Source organism: Nerophis ophidion, linkage group LG18 (assembly GCF_033978795.1).
Source record: "Nerophis ophidion isolate RoL-2023_Sa linkage group LG18, RoL_Noph_v1.0, whole genome shotgun sequence".
Taxonomy (NCBI): domain Eukaryota; kingdom Metazoa; phylum Chordata; class Actinopteri; order Syngnathiformes; family Syngnathidae; genus Nerophis; species Nerophis ophidion.
Window position 1 is genome coordinate 19,427,148 of NC_084628.1, and position 17,761 is coordinate 19,444,908.

General features: G+C 40.4%; 1 protein-coding gene across 3 annotated transcripts in view; it reads right to left on the reverse strand.

The window, feature by feature from the left end:
• Window positions 1–17,761, reverse strand: part of postnb (periostin, osteoblast specific factor b) — a 46,384-nt gene that overhangs the window by 13,016 nt on the left and 15,607 nt on the right. For all 3 annotated transcript variants that reach the window (XM_061877485.1, XM_061877486.1, XM_061877484.1), the window contains exons 3-9: window positions 5,423–5,487; window positions 3,768–3,925; window positions 3,535–3,699; window positions 3,318–3,464; window positions 3,082–3,223; window positions 1,519–1,731; window positions 1,127–1,261 (exon numbers count right to left, since the gene is read on the reverse strand). In XM_061877485.1, coding sequence (XP_061733469.1) covers window positions 1,127–1,261; window positions 1,519–1,731; window positions 3,082–3,223; window positions 3,318–3,464; window positions 3,535–3,699; window positions 3,768–3,925; window positions 5,423–5,487 — 1,025 coding nt within the window. The remainder of the gene's footprint in view (window positions 1–1,126; window positions 1,262–1,518; window positions 1,732–3,081; window positions 3,224–3,317; window positions 3,465–3,534; window positions 3,700–3,767; window positions 3,926–5,422; window positions 5,488–17,761) is intronic.

Genomic DNA, 17,761 nt, shown 5'->3' on the forward strand with positions numbered 1-17,761 from the left:
TAATCAGATGAAACCAAAACAGAACTTTTTGGTATAATCTCAACTCGTTGTGTTTGGAGGAAGAATAATACTGAGTTGCATCCCAAGAACACCACACCTACTGTGAAGCATGGGGGTGGAAACATCATGCTTTGGGGCTGTTTTTCTGCTAAGGGGACAGGACGATTGATCCGTGTTAAGGAAAGAATGAATGGGGCCATGTATCGTGAGATTTTGAGCCAAAACCTCCTTTCATCAATGAGAGTTTTGAATGGTTGACCAAATACTTATTTTCCACCATAATTTACAAATAAATTATCCAAAATTCCTACGATCTGAATTCCTGGATGTTTTTTTTCACATTCTGTCTCTCACAGTTGAAGTGTACCTCTGATGAAAATTACAGACCTCTGTCATCATTTTAAGTGGGAGAACTTGCACAATCGGTGGCTGACTAAATACTTTTTTGCCCCACTGTATAACTGTCTGTCTGTCTGTCTGTCTGTCTGTCTGTCTGTCTGTCTGTCTGTCTGTCTGTCTGTCTATCTATGATATAAATTTAACACTAGACAATAGAAATAAGGGAACTTGTCACACTTAAGAACAAATAAGGCACCCTAAGAGTGTTCTGGAGCACTTGTAGATTTTGTTCTTACCTACGAACAAATCCCAGCTAAGAAAACGTTGGTGAATACAAACATCTCCTCAAAAACTTCGTAAGTGGGCCCAAGAACAGAATTTGTTGTTAAGAACGGTTGCGGAATGGGGCCCAATGTTGGGGTGGGTAGCATCCCACCTGGTTTTATGAATATTTACTCTATTTTGCTCCATTACATTGCTCCCTGTACAGACAGCAATCAGCAACTCAGAGCATGATTGAGCAAAGACCGCACAGCTCAGTAGGTGCAGCACGTACAACAAGCTACAATTTACAGTTCATCCTCTGATTGGGAGGAATTTACAGTTTCAGCATAAGATTTCCTGTTAGTGCCAGCTGTTGTTGCCTTGTGAATTCTTAACGCTCATTTAAAACCTGTAAAAATGAAAGTAGTCAGACCCCATTGACTGTACATACACGTTTGACAAACATATTGCTTCATCCTAAAAGGGAGGACAAGAATGTGTTCTCGTGCAATGAATGGCTTACCATTGAAGGCGGTGTTGAGAGGGGCCAGGAGGGTGTACTCTGCCTCTGGTCTCATGGCGCCAGTAATTCCCAGCTCGGAGACCATGTCACCAAAGGTAGACTGAGAATTTCCCACCAGTTCCATCACCTGTTTGGCTTAAAAGGCAAGGAGAATCCGGAAACGTTTAAAAACCTGAATATCGGTATAACTTTTGTGTCGTGCATCAAAATACAGGACTACATACAATGTGTTTTTAGCGTTTTATTATTACTGATACTGTAGTTGTTCCCTTACTGATAAATATCAACTGCCATCTTAAAACGGAGGTACTGTATGTACCAAATAGTGAATAGTAGTGAGTTGCAGTACAGTCATTTATATTTTACGAAAGAAAAAAAGAGTCGGGTCTCACCTGAATCGGGAACGAGCACTTGGTCAATGAGGTGGATGACACCGTTGGTTGTGACAATGTCCTTCTTGCGCACCATCTTAATGCCGTTGACCGTCAAGCTCTCTCCATCGCAGCCGATTTCGATATTATTGCCCTCCAAGGTCTCGTAAGAGGTGCCGGCCATGATGGCCTCAGAGCACTGCACCGAGTCCAGGAGGTGAAAATTCAGAAGAGCTGGAAAAAGAAGATAAGTGTGGCATGAATGCACTGCAAAAACTGAAATCTTAGTAAGATTAAATATCTCAAATTAGGGTGATATTTGCTTATTTTCTGTCTGATAAGATAATTCATCACACTAAGCAGATTTAATGTTAGTGTTTTACTTGTTTTAAGGGTTTTGGTCCTAAATAATTTCAGTAAGATATTACAGCTGAGATTTTATGACCTATATTGAGTAAAACATGCTTGAAACTAGAATATCAACTGTTGCAAAGCTGTGTCATCAACACTCACAAGTATAAAATTACTTTTTTTAGGTAATAATTTCTTATTTCAAGCATGACAAAAAAATCATGACTTTGACACAATTTTGTCTCCTATCTAAAACAGATGACAGCCAAATGGACTTTGCTGTTTTATTTTCAATTAAACAATAGAAAATACGTACTCAAATAGTAGTACAGTTGTTATTAGTGAGAGTATACTTATTTTAAGGTATTTTTGGGTTTATTGAAGTTAGCTAATTTTACTTTATTTGGAAAGTCTTGACTAGCCAAATTTTCTTGTTCTATTGGCAGATCATTTTGCTTAGTTCAAATAAAATACCCATAATATTTGTATTTTTTTTCTTGTTTTTGAACACTGACTTTTTGCCGTGTCGGCGGTTTTGATGCTGTTTTAGGTAGTGTTGTTGGCTGCTTCAGTTGCTTCACTACAATGCTCTTGGGAACCAGAAGACCCTTGAATCCTTCGGGCCCTTTGAGGGATTTTACCACACTTCTGTTTAACTTCGTGTGAGATTGTCTGATTTGACATCACTGGCCAATAAAATATTTGCGGTAGACCAACGTTTCTCTGAGTAGCTATCGCTTCCAAAGGAAGCTCTTCTTTAATGTTGCTGCTATCATGGACAACATCACCTTGTGGAAATGTACTATAAGTGAATTACTTTCAAACATTATAGAATTAGCTACCTCACAAAAATACTATATAAGTCTGAATGGGGGAAAAAAAAACATGCGTATTACAGCATGACGTGACTTTCCATCCACTGTGACATGCCGGATTTGAAAGTGGAGACTAATTTTTGTTATTAGTGTCCTACCAAATGTTATGTATAGCTTGCCAAAACTGTGTCCACAACCCACAACCCATCGTCTTTATTGCACAGAATATTGTGTTTTCAGCTGTTTCAAATTGTCGGGAATTGAACTTGTGACAAAAAGTCAATTTCGAAGCAGGCAGATGTTTTTGCTTTCAACTTTTTAGATACAAAGACACACTCTGTTTTGGTTTTAGACTCTACTGCAGTGTAGAGCAGTGTTTGAACAAGTCAAGATCCCTGGGATCAAACATGCGATGTACCTTGGAGGACCTGCTGGTCGCTTTGAAGCCTCTTCAGAACGTCACTTCCCATCTTGGCAAAGGCTTCATTGGTGGGAGCGAAAAGAGTGAAATGTCCAGGCTGGCCCAGCTTGTCCAACAAACCAGATTTCTGAGCAACACTCTGGATGGGAAACCCAGCAGCATGTTTAGCACAAAGTATTCTCGTGGATGGATGCATAAACATCACAAAATGGATGTGAATAAAGCATACTCACACTCAGTGTCGTCAGGTCATCGTCAATCTCGATAACATCTTGAATAGTGTTCCCGACAGTGCTGATGACACGGTCAATCACATGCACAACCCCATTGGTGGCCACTTGGTTGCCGTGGATAATCCTTGCACAGTTGACGGTCACAACCTATCGACAAAACGATTAAAGTCAATGCCAGGAGGCGAGGTGACAAATGCTCCCGATTGATAGCGCTTACCCCATTGGAGTAATGGTTGATGAGGAGGCCGAGGTCATTGTACATGGAGGTGACCATCATCCCATTGCGTAAGTCTTTGGTCAGGAGGCGCTTGTTGACCATGTGGTAGTGCAGAGCGTTGTACAACTCAATGTTGACATTGCTAACAAGCCCGCTGCGGACGGTCTGTTACGGCAAAAAAGAACAGATTCTCAAACTTGTAAGATAGACGTGTGTTGGTCCGTTGGATTTACCTCATCCAAAAGCTCCCAGGCGTCATTGCTCGGCGCAAAGAAGGTGTAAGATCCAGATCCTTCGATCTCACCCCTAAGCTTGGAGATTTCGGAGTATCTCTGGGTGGAAGAGGCCTTCACCAAGCCCAGCGTGCCGTACACATGGTCAATTGGGGCCACTGCGAAAGGAATGAAAAAGGCTGACCACGAATGTTCCCTCAAAATGACCCAAAAAGTCGCATGATTCGGAAACTTGGAGGTTGAATCGACGTCATACGAGAACTTGCAAGACTTCACTTGCAAAGTCTGAGCATACCTTCTATGAGTTCAGTTCAGCCCACGTAAAATTATTAACCACGCATGTATGCTTTGCTTTGTCTTTGGCTTTTTTACGATACTTTTTCTTTAAAAAGAGAAGTCTTAACAATAAATATTAGAGAATTAGAAGGTGAGACTTGCCAACACTTAATTGGCCCTAGTGTGTGAATGTTGTCTATCTGTGTTGACCCTGCGATGAGGTGGCTTGTCCAGGGTGTACCCCTGTACTCCGCCTTCCGCCCGAATGCAGCTGGGGTAGGCTCCTGCACCTCCGCGACCCAGAGAGGGACAAGGGGTGGAAAATTGATGGATAAACATAAAAATGATCCCAAAAAAAAATCTGAAGATTGTCCTCATTCCTGGTTTTACGATAAATGGGTTATACTTGTATGGCACTTTTCTACCTTCAAGGTACTCAAAGCGCTTTGACACTATTTCCACATTCACACATTCGCACACTGATGCCAGGAACTGCCATGCAAGGCCCTAGACTTAGACTTAGACTTACACAAGCTTTAATGATCCACAAGGGAAATTGTTCTTAAACACGACTCTCACGAGCAAGGGTGAAGTGTCTTGCAGGACACAACGGACGTGACAAAGTTAGTAGAAGGTGGGGATTGAACCAGGAACCCTCAGGTTGCTTGCAAAGCCACTCTTCCAACTATGCCACGCTGCCCCCGATGCTGGATACTCCTGTTAAACAATGCCTCTGCATCAAATAATAATGTTCATGCCTTTGGGCTTGAGCTTGTCTACAGTTTTCGATACAGTCCCTCTGAACGCTTTGTAACGTCACAGATTGATGGACGTACTTATGCGGGCGTCCTTGTACATGTCCCTTTCTCACCCCATCTGCTGAACCGCGACTATTGCCTAGAGTCTTATGTGTTATTCCTACAATCTCATGTATTCTGATGTACTTATACGGGTGTCCTTGTACATGTCTCTTTCTCACCCCATCTGCTGAACCGCGACTGCTGCCTAGAGTCTTATGTGTTATTCCGATAATCTCATGTATTCTGATGTCTGTAATAAATGTTTGTGTTTGTAATGGTTTGAGAATGGCAACAGTTTGACCCCGTAAGATATTATTTCTTATGCAGAAAAGGTTTTTCATCCTTTTAGGGATTGTCTTGGACCTGTAAAATTTGACTGGCACAGGCCGTCTTTCACCTTTAACACATCCGTGCCTCAAAGAGTGAGACTGCGTGTGTCAGCAGCATGTGAGGGCATTCTTCACTGCCAGTTGGCCTCATTTCAACAATAACAAAGCAGCTGCTTTTGGGGCATGGAGGATATGCCCCGGTAAAACTTTAATAAATTCCCTCAAACAAAGTTATTAATGCGACACATACCTGCAGGACAACCACGCATGCCATCCAGCTTCATGTAGCCTGGGCAGCACTCGTACAGTACCATCCTGGAAGCAAAACATTTTATTTTTTTTAAATTACCACCGGCAGGTAGCACATCCTTCAAAATGATTTCATCGTCACGACTTAAGTGTATTTTATCTGGCTACCAACGGCATCGTCCAGTGTTTCCAGATGTAACAGTACGTCTGCATCAGTACCTAAAACCGGTCAGGCCAAACCCTGATGGAAAGGCTGCCTCCAAGATTACATTGGTATTTTTTTTTAAGTATTAATGTTACAGAGAGTGCCCCTTTTGAAGTTTGGAAGCTGCCTGGATTTTGGTTAACCTCATTTTGGCAAGTCTAAATGCAGGCTGCTTAAAGTAGGATTTTAGAAAAATGTGTTCAGCACAAAGACCCTTTTAAGGATTGTTCTCTAAAAACTGCTGAACCAATAAACAGTAGTGTTGCGTTCATTATAAAAACTACAAATTACAACACATCGCTTAGAAACTGCATTTACAGTGGGGCAAAAAAGTATTTAGTCGGCCACCGATTGAGCAAGTTCTCCCACTTAAAATGATGACAGAGGTCTGTAAATTTCATCATAGGCACACTTCAACTGTGAGAGACAGAATGTGAAAAAAAAAATCCAGGATTTCACATTGTAGGAATTTTAAATAATGTATTTGTAAATTATGGTGGAAAATAAGTATTTGGTCAACCATTCAAAGCTCTCACTGATGGAAGGAGGTTTTGGCTCAAAATCTCACGATACATGGCCCCATTCATTCTTTCCTTAACACGGATCAATTGTCCTGTCCCCTTAGCAGAAAAACAGCCCCAAAGCATGATGTTTACACCCCCATGCTTCACAGTAGGTGTGGTGTTCTTGGGATACAACTCAGTATTCTTCTTCCTCCAAACACGACGGGTTAAGTTTATACCAAAAAGTTCTATTTTGTTTTCATCTGACCACATGACATTCTCCCAATCCTCTGCTGTATCATCCATGTATCCTTTTTGGTATAAACTCAACTCGTCGTGTTTGGAGGAAGAAGAATACTGAGTTGCATCCCAAGAACACCATACCTACTGTGAAGCATGGAGGTGGAAACATCATGCTTTGGGGCTGTTTTTCTGCTAAGGGGACAGGACGATTGATCCGTGTTAAGGAAAGAATGAATGGGGCCATGTATCGTGAGATTTTGAGCCAAAACCTCCTTCCATCAGTGAGAGCTTTGAATGGTTGACCAAATACTTATTTTCCACCATAATTTACAAATAAATTATTTAAAATTCCTACAATGTGAATTCCTGGATTTTTTTTTCACATTCTGTCTCTCACAGTTGAAGTGTACCTATGATGAAAATTACAGACCTCTGTCATCATTTTAAGTGGGAGAACTTGCACAATCGGTGGCTGACTAAGTACTTTTTTGCCTCATTGTAAGTCCTAAGTGATACCTTAAAGCAGTGGTTCTCAACCTTTTTTCAACGATGTACCCCCTGTGAAAATTTTTTTTCAATTCAAGTACCCCCCTAATCAGAGCAAAGCATTTTTGGTTGAAAAAAAGAGATAAAGAAGTAAAATACAGCACTATGTCATCACTTTCTGATTTATTAAATTGTATAACATATTGCTCATTTGTAGTGGTCTTTCTTGAAGTATTTGGAAATAAGGATATAAAAATAACTAAAAACTTGTTGAAAAACAAACAACTAATTCGATTATAAATAAATATTTCTACACATAGAAGTAATCATCAACTTAAAGTGCCCTCTTTGGGGATTGTAATAGAGATCCATCTGGATTCAATAACTTTTTCTAAATATTTCTTCACAAAAAAAGAAATTATTAACATCAATATTTATGGAACATGTCCACAAAAAAATCTACGCGTACCCCCATTTGAGAACCTCTGCCTTAAAGGATCCAACATGCCAGTGGAAAATAGCATAAGTAGAATAAAAAGCCAAATATCATAGCACTCCCAAGATAGCACGCCATTACCCAGAGTAGTGTTGTCCCGATACCAATATTTTGGTACCAAAATGATCTCGATACTTTTCGGTACTTTTTGTTACTTTTCTAAATATTGTAGACCACAAAAAATTGCATCATTGGCCTTATTTTGACAAAAAAAATCTTAAGAGTACATTAAATATGTTTCTTATTGCAAGGTTGTCCTAAAATAAAAGAGTGAACATAAAAGACAACCTGTCTTTTATTAGTAAGTAAGCAAACAAAGCCTCCTAATTTAGTTGCTGACACATGCAGTAACATATCGTGTCATTTTCCATTTTATTATTTGGTCAACATTATTAAGGACAAGTAGTAGAAAATTGATTATTACTCTACTTCTTCATTTACTGTTATCTGCTTACTTTCTCTTTTCACATGTTCTATCTGCAATTCTGTTAAAATGTAATAATCACTTATTCTTCTGTTTTTTGATACTTTACATTAGTTTTGGATGATACCACAAATTTGGGTATCAATCCGATATTAAGTCGTTACAGGATCAAACATTGGTCATATTCAAAGTCCTTATGTGTTCAGGGACATATACCATACCAGTACTTTTCAGAGGCAGTATAGTACCGAATATGATTCATTAGTATCGCGGTTCTATACTAATACTGGTACACCGTACAACTCTAACCCAGAGTAGTCACTGCTAGCAGTAAGGAGACATCAGCTGACAGGGTTTTAACCCGTTGCTCGCGATCTACCAGTAGATCATCACAGGGTTCTAGAAATGTGACTTGTTGTAATACACAGCTATCTAAAACAGCTATTATTTTGGTCTTTTGAACAGCTCTTTTGCATGAACAAAAAGTATTAACTCACAGAATAGTATGATATAATAGTTCACTCGATAGCTGCTAAAAAAACATTCACTTGTGAACATCTCTAAACAACAGGCAACAAAGGCGAACAAGAGAAATCTCTGGTGTTTTCTGTTCCTAATGTGAAATACCAGAAAGAAACGTAAACTGCAATACAAGATTGAGATGAACAAAATTGTTCCCTTTTGAAATTTTGGATCGTAACATTTCTGACAAAACAACCTTGTTCAGTTTTTTTGGGTGGAAATAAGCTATACAAGTACACAAAGAAAAAAGGTTGAAGTTCCCTACATTAGGAATGCCGCATGAAGTCAAAGTTCCAACTTGAAAAGTAACTTTACAACGATGCAAAAATCCAAGGTAATCCAGCAAAACCCATCTCAACTATATTCACTAGTATCAATTTGTTGGAATGTTTAAGACCTTACCAAACACCTGGAAATAAGTTCATTTACTCTTGGACAAGCCATTAAAAAAACAGCGATGAACACTTTTGGCAGCAGCCAGAGGAGGATAGTAAAAATAAAAAGGTGCAGCTGCTGGATGTAAACACGACTACACCCATGGTGTCAGCAGGTATGGACATGTTTAAACATAACCTCCACTATTAGAAATATTTGCAACTGTACATTGCACCTTGAACATATAAATATGAAGCCACAAGTTAGCATCACAGTAAAATACATCGTAAAAACCTGCTCAGTGGCCTTGTGGTTAGAATGTCCACCCTGAGATCGGTAGGTTGTGAGTTCAAACCCCGGCGAAGTCATACCAAAGACTGTAAAAATGGGACCCATTACCTCCATGCTTGGTACTCAGCATCAAGGGTTGGAATTGGGGGTTAAATCACCAAATCGATTCCTGAGTGCGGCCACCGCTGCTGCTCACTGCTCCGCTCAACTCCCAGGGGATGGGTCAAATGCAGAGGGTAAAGTGTGTGTGTGTGACTATCAGTGGTACTTTAACTTTAAAGTCCTACTGAAATGAGATTTTCTTATTTAAACGGGGATAGCAAGTCCATTTTATGTGTCATACTTAATCATTTCATATTGCCATATTTTTGCTGAATTGGATTTAGTAGAGAACGTCGACGATAATGTTCTTAACTTTTGGTCGCAATAAAAAAGCCTTGCCTTTACCGGAAGTATGTGCGCGTGATGTCACCCGTGTGAGGGCTCTTCACATCCTCATATTGTTTATAATGGGAGCCACTAGCAGTAAGAGCAATTCGGACCGAGAAAGCGACAATTTCCCCATTAATTTGAACAAGGATGAAACATTCGTGGATGAGGATAATGATAGTGAAGGTCTAGAAGAAAAAAAAAAGCGACGGCCAGTGTGAGCGTTTCATATGTAATTAGACACATTTACTAGGATAATTCTGGAAGATCCCTTATCTGCTTATTGTTTTAGTAGTGTTTTAGTGAGATTGGAAAGACATACCTCAAAGTCAGATGGCTGCGGTGAACACGCCAGTATCTCAGAGAGAAGCCGAGGAGCAAAGCTCACAGCTGCCTTTTTTGATAGCTAATGCAGGAGGAATTCCCATAATCCATAATCCACTGATGTCTCCGGTAATACTTAATATCACAATTTTCCCATCCAAAAACATGCTGGTTGATGTAGGGAAACATGTTCGCTTTACCGCTCTGTGTTAAAGCTTCACAACAAACAAAGAAACACCGGCTGTGTCTCGATGCTAAAGACAGCTGCAATTCACCGCTTTCCACCAACAGCATTGTTCTTTATAGTCTCCATTATTAATTGAACAAATTGCAAAAGATTCAACAACACAGATGTCCAAATTACTGTGTAATTATGCGATGAAAAGAGACGACTTTTAGCCGTAAGTGGTGCTGAACTAATATGTCCACTCCAACCAATAACGTCACAAACACGCGTCATCATTCCGCGACATTTTCAACAGGAAACTCCGCGGGAAATCTAAAACTGTAATTTAGTAAACTAAACCGGCTGTATTGGCATGTGTTGCAATGTTAAAATTTCATCATTGATTTATAAACTATCAGACTGCGTGGTCGGTAGTAGTGGGTTTCAGTAGGCCTTTAAGTTGGCTTCACTGCTCAACAAAAAGTATGGAACAAAGTATGACACCCCTAGGGTTGTCACGGTTTTGGTATGTACCTCGGTTTTAAGGTCACGGTTTGGTTCATTTTCAAAACAGTAAGAGACGAAGATGCGAAACCTAAAACTGTTGAACTTTTCGCTTCAGTGAGCTTTAAAATGAAACATAAAAAAATACTTTAGTATGGGGAACATATTCACCATTGATTAGTTTCTTATTAGCATGTAAATTAGTAACATATTGACTCTTAACTAGTCATTATTAAGTACGTATTAAAGCCTTATCCTGCATGGCCTTATTACATAAACAGTAAGCCATTAAGTAAGAGTCTTCCCTCAATAACTTTGGAATTATTGCTTATTAGTAACCATAACCCTTATATGTTCCCCTAGTGTCCAAATAACTCTAAATTAAATATTTGTTACTTTAATAAGCAACTAATTAATGGTGAATATGTTCCCCATACTACCCTGTCTGTCACCGCATTGATTTTAGATTACTTTTAATTGTTTTTAAATCCATTAAATGGCCTGCCCCCACAATACCTGACCGAGCTTCTGCAACATCATACCTCGTCTGGAGCCCTAAGGTCAGCTGATCCCCAGATCCAGGTTAAAGACCAGAGGGGACAGAGCCTTTTCCATTGCCGCCCCTAAGCTCTGGAACAGCCTTCGCCCTCCACATTAGGTCAGCCCAGAGCCTGGGGGTCTTCAAAACCCTTCTTAAGACCTACCTCTTCTCGCTGGCCTTTAACCTGAGCTGAGTCCACCCACTAGGCCAGTGGTTCTCAACCTTTTTTCAGTGATGTACCCCCCGTGAACATTTTTTTTATTCAAGTGCCCCTTCAACCAAAGCATTTTTGGTTGAAAAAAAGAGACACATAAGTAAAATACAGCACTATGTCATCAGTTTCTGATTTATTAAATTGTACAACAGTGCAAAATATTGCTCATTTGTAGTGGTCTTTCTTGAACTATTTGGAAAAAAAGATATAAAAATAACTAAAAACTTCTTGAAAAATAAACAAGTGATTCAATTATAAATAAAGATTTCTACACATAGAAGTAATCATCAACTTAAAGTGCCCTCTTTGGGGATTGTAATAGAGATCCATCTGGATCCATGAACTTATTTCTAAACATTTCTACACAAAAAAATACATCTTTAACATCAATATTTACGGAACATGTCCACAAAAAATGTAGTTGTCAACACTGAATATTGCATTGTTGCATTTCTTTTCACAGTTTATCAACTTACATCCATATTTTGTTGAAGTATTATTCAATAAATATATTTATAGATAATTTTCAAATTGTTGCCATTTTTAGAATATTTTTTTTTAAATCTCACATACTCCTTGGCATACGTTTAAGTACCCCCAGGGGTATGCGTACCCCCATTTGAGGACCACTGCACTAGGCCACCATTTCTAGCCCCCCCCCACTTCAATTTTTTTCAATTTGTCGCACTTTTATTATTTAATTTTTATTTTTCACTTTTACTTTTTTATTCGGACTCTTTACCATATTGCTTTTGCACCATCTTGTTTAGCTCTGTTCTTTGTTTTTGTTTTATATTTTGCTCTATGCTTTTCAACCTTTAAAGCAATTAAGTCCAATTCAAAAATTGTTGTTAACGTGCTTTATAAATAAAGTTGCCTCGCCTTGCCAAAGTGTTACCAAAAAAAGCAATCGGACACATGTAGAGTTACACACTTAGTTACGTCCTATTCTCAATTCAGAATAAAATCCAACGGATCTCATCAAAAGCGTTTTTGATCAGGAAAACACAGATAAAAAAAAGTCGGCAAGAAGACAACGACCTCTGTTTTAATACAATATCCACATGAAAGGAAATCCGAGAAGCAGATTTTCGGGCGAAAGCTTGAAAACAAACGGGAGAGGGAGAGGAACTAAAAGCTCCATGTGCGAGTCACCTGCTCGTCCAAATGGTCAATAATAGTTAGCCTGTGTGCGTTCATTCCAGCATTCTCCAGGACAAATGTAATGCTGGAATCATCTGATGGAAAAAAAAAAAAAAAAGGTGCTGGATCGGATGTAGTCAGATGACAGAAACACCAGTGTTGGTTAAAAACAAAAACACACACACCAGGCCATTAGTTGCACCATCTTTTCTATTCTGCCATATTGATGCAATTTATCCGACTTTATTGGTTCTGATTATTTTCGTGGAGGAAGAAAGATGTTGTCATGTATTACTTGGAAGGGGCGGTATAGCTCGGTTGGGAGAGCGGCCGTGCCAGCAACTTAAGGGTTGCAGGTTCGATCCCCGCTTCCGCCATCCTAGTCACTGCCGTTGTGTCCTTGGGCAAGACACTTTACCCACCTGCTCCCAGTGTCACCCACACTGGTTTAAATGTAACTTAGATATTGGGTTTCACTATGTAAAGCGCTTTGAGTCGCTAAATAAATAAATAATACTTGTATAGCGCTTTTCTACCTTCAAGGTACTCAAAGCGCTTTGACACTATTTCCACATTTACCCATTCACACTCTGATGGAGGGAGCTGCCATGCAAGGCGCTAACCAGCACCCATCAGGAGCAAGGGTGAGGTGTCTTGCTCGAGGACACAAAGGACGTGACGAGGTTGGTACTAGGTGGGGATTGAACCAGGGATCCTCGGGTTGCGCACGGCCACTCTCCCACTATATAAATATACTTCACTTCGTTAATGACACAAAAGTAGCCGCAGGTTGCAAGTGAGAGTGCAAACCGTGGATTTGACTTTTGGATTTCTTTTATGAACAATTTTAGGCCGCAACAATTTAGTTCAGTTCAGTTTATTTCGAACATGCATACGATACAATGTAATAGGGTTGTACGGTATTCCGGTATTAGTATAGTACTGCGAGACTATTGCTACTTTATTGGATCCACTATGGACTGGACTCTAACTGTTATGTTGGATACACTATGGACTGGACTTTTGCAATATCATGTTAGACCCGCTCGACATCCATTGCTTTCGGTCTCCCCACTCCAGGGTTTCTCATAGTCATTGTCACCAACGTCCCACTGGGGTGAATTTGCTGCTAGCGGGGTGTAAAATATATTGGGGAATTCCTGCACAGTAAAAATCACAAAAAAATACTGCAAAATCTCAGGGAGACCGTTTTCCTGGTCAAGGATTAAACCTTTGACTCGCCCTGGCTCATGACTGCATGCTTATGTGTGGTTTGTATCAGACTTGGAGGCACTCGGGCGAAGTCACACCAGTCCAGTTTGAGGCAGAGTCAGCACAAAAAAAAAAAAAAAGACGTCGTTACATCGCTCTCTCCCACACAGAGGGATTGTGTCTGGCCGAGCATTCGGAAACTTTTGACTTGTCAGCGTCTCCTAAAAAAGGAAACGTTCCTCTGAGAATTACGGGGAATTGGGCTCAAGTCTAATATATTATTCTTCCTTTTGGCTGCATTCCAATACAATTACTGATCAGCAGTGGGCACGGTTGTCCTTGACGGCAGAACATGGGAACATTTTTAAGGCTTATGGTGTATATATGTTGATTTTTGTGAGCCAACAACCGCTATCATGTAAGTCAATGTACACAGACTTCTTATATCCTCGCATGTTTGCTTACCACTAGCACTCAATGGCAGGAAAAGTGGACTAATTAGACACACAATGTGGCGCTTCTGGTTCTTGATACACTCACCAGCCACATCATTAGGTACATTTGCAGCCTCTAATGCAGTGCCTCCTGATTATTTTCTGGCATGACTAGGGCTGGGCAATATGGATGAAAAATTGTATCTTGCTATATTTTTACCTAAACTCAATATTCGATATACACTATATTGCCAAAAGTATTTGGGCACCTGCCTTTACTCACATATGAACTTGAAGTCCCATGAAATTGTCCAAAATATTTTGGTATCCTGGGGCAGTGGTTCTCAAATGGGGGTACGCGTACCCCTGGGGGTACTTGAAGGTATGCCAAGAGGTACGTGAGATTTTTTTTTAAAATATTCTAAAAAATAGCAACAATTAAAAAGTCCTTTACAAATATATTTACTGAATAATACTTCAACAAAATATGAATGTAAGTTCATAAACTGTGAAAATAAATGCAATATTCAGTGTTGACAGCTAGATTTTTTGTGGACATGTTCCATAAATATTGATATAAAATATTTATTTTGTTCTGAAGAAGTGTTTAGAATTAAGTTAATGAATCCAGATGGATCTCTATTACAATCCCCAAAGAGGGCACTTTAAGTTGATAATTACTTCCATCCATCCATCTTCTTCCGCTTATCCGAAGTCGGGTCGCGGGGGCAGCAGCCTAAGCAGGGAAGCCCAGACTTCCCTCTCCCAAGCCACTTCGTCTAGCTCCTCCCGGGTGATCCCAGGCCAGCCGGGAGACATAGTCTTCCCAACGTGTCCTGGGTCTTCCCCGTGGCCTCCTACCGGTTGGACGTGCCCTAAACACCTCCCTAGGGAGGCGTTCGGGTGGCATCCTGACCAGATGCCCGAACCACCTCATCTGGCTCCTCTCGATGTGGAGGAGCAGTGGCTTTACTTTGGGTCCCTCTGGATGGCAGAGCTTCTCACCCTATCTCTAAGGGAGAGCCCCGCCACCCGGCGGAGGAACCTCATTTCGGCCGCTTGTACCCGTGATCTTATCCTTTCGGTCATGACCCAAAGTTCATGATCATAGGTGAGGATGGGAACGTAGATCGACCGGTAAATTGAGAGCTTTGCCTTCCGGCTTAGCTCCTTCTTTACCACAACGGATCGGTACAACGTCCGCATTACTGAAGATGCCGCACCGATCCGCCTGTCGATCTTCACGATCCACTCTTACCCCACTCGTGAACAAGACTCCTAGGTATTTGAACTCCTCCACTTGGGGCAGGGTCTCCTCCCAAACTCTGAGATGGCACTCCACCCTTTTCCGGGAGAGAACCTTGGACTCGGACTTGGAGGTGCTGATTCTCATTCCGGTCGCTTCACACTCTGCTGCGAACCGATCCAGTGAGAGCTGAAGATCCCGGCCAGATGAAGCCATCAGGACTTCAATTACTTCTATGTGTGAAAATCTTTATTTATAATTAAATCACTTGTTTATTTTTCAACAAGTTTTTAGTAATTTTCATATCTTTTTTTCCAAATAGCTCAAGAAATACCACTACAAATGAGCAATATTTTGCTCTGTTATCAATTTAATAAATCAGAAACTGATGACATAGTATTTTACTTCTTTATCTCTTTTTTTCAACCAAAAATGTTTTGCTCTGATTAGAGGGTACTTGAATTAAAAAAAATGTTCACATGGGGTACATCACTGAAAAAAGGTTGAGAACCACTGTCCTGGGGCATTCAAAGTCTCTTTCACTGCAACGAAAGGGGCCAGGCCCAACTCCTGAAAAATAACTCCACACCATAATTCCTCCTCCATTAAATTTCACACTCAGCACATTACAGCATTCTCCTGAAAACCTCCAAACCCAGACTGGTCCATCAGATTGCCAGGTGGAAAAGAGTGCTTCATAACACCAGAGAAATTGTCTCCATTGCTCTAGAGTTCAGTGGTGACGTGCTTTACACCACTGCATCCCATGCTTTGCATTGGATTTGGTGATGTATGGCTTAGATGCAGCTGCTCGGCCATGGAAATCCGTTCCATGAAACTCTCTGCGTACTGTACGTGGGCTAATTGGAAGGTAACATGAAGTTTGGAGCTCTGTAGCAACTGACTGTGCACAAAGTCGGCGACCTCTTTGGAATATGGGCTTCAGCCTCCACTGACTCCTCTCTGTCACTTTACGTAACCCTACCACTTTGTGTGTGTATTTATGCTGTTCCAAAACTCTTCCATTTTCTCATAATAATTCAATCTGGAGCTCTGTAGCAACTGACTGTGCAGAAAGTCTTTGCACTATGGGCTTCAGCATCCGCTGACCCCTCTCTGTCAGGTTATGGGCCTACCACTTGGTGGCTGACTTGCTGTTGTTCCCAAACTCTTCACTTTTCTTATAATAAAGTGGACTTTGGAATATTTAGGAGCGAGGAAATTTCACAAGTGGATTTGTTGCACAGGTGGCATCTTATGACAGTTCCACGCTGGAAATCACTGAGAGCGGCCCATTCTTTCACAAATATTTGTAGAAACAGTCTCTATGCCTAAGTGCTTGGTTTTATACACCTGGCCAAGTGATTAGGACACCTGATTCTGATCATTTGGATGGGTGGCCAAATGCTTTTGGCAATATAGTGCATATCTCGATATATTTTCACTTAAACTCGATATTCGATATATATCTCGAGATATTTTCCGGGTGAAAGTATACATATGAAGATATTAATTTTTGAGTGAGATTGCCCGAAATTGATGTGAATGACACCTGTACTGTAAACAGTCAGTGGCACTTTTATTAACCAGGTAGTCAAGATGGGTATTAACAGCACATAATTTTTTTTTTAAGTAGCTCAGAAATCCATAGCACAAAAAAAAAATGGAAAAATGTTCTTTCTACGTAAAATAAATAAAGTTGTGCAAATACAACATGTATCAAACTCAGATAAAAAATACATTTGCAGGCAGGCACTTTTTAATTCCAAGTCAACGATGTAATGGACTGTCACACATGTCAGACTTAGCCCTGTCTTGGTTTAACTCTTATCTTACTGATAGGATGCAGTGTGTCTCCCATAACAATGTGACCTCGGACTACGTTAAGGTAACGTGTGGAGTTCCCCAGGGTTCGGTCCTTGGCCCTGCACTCTTCAGCATCTACATGCTGCAGCTAGGTGACATCATACGCAAATACGGTGTTAGCTTTCACTGTTATGCTGATGACACCCAACTCTACATGCCCCTAGAGCTGACCAACACGCCGGATTGTAGTCAGCTGGAGGCGTGTCTTAATGAAATTAAACAATGGATGTCCGCTAACTTTTTGCAACTCAACGCCAAAAAAACGTTAATGCTGATTATCGGTCCTGCTAGACACCGAACTCTATTTAATAATACAACTCTAACATTTGACAACCAAACAATTAAACAAGGCGACACGGTAAAGAATCTGGGTATTATCTTCGACCCAACTCTCTCCTTTGAGGCACACATTAAAAGCGTTACTAAAACGGCCTTCTTTCATCTCCGCAATATTGCTAAAATTCGCTCCATTCTGTCCACTAAAGACGCTGAGATCATTATCCATGTGTTTGTTACGTCTCGCCTCGATTACTGTAACGTATTATTTTCGGGTCTCCCCATGTCTAGCATTAAAAGATTACAGTTGGTACAAAATGCGGCTGCTAGACTTTTGACAAGAACAAGAAAGTTTGATCACATTACGCCTGTACTGGCTCACCTGCACTGGCTTCCTGTGCACTTAAGATGTGACTTTAAGGTTTTACTACTTACGTATA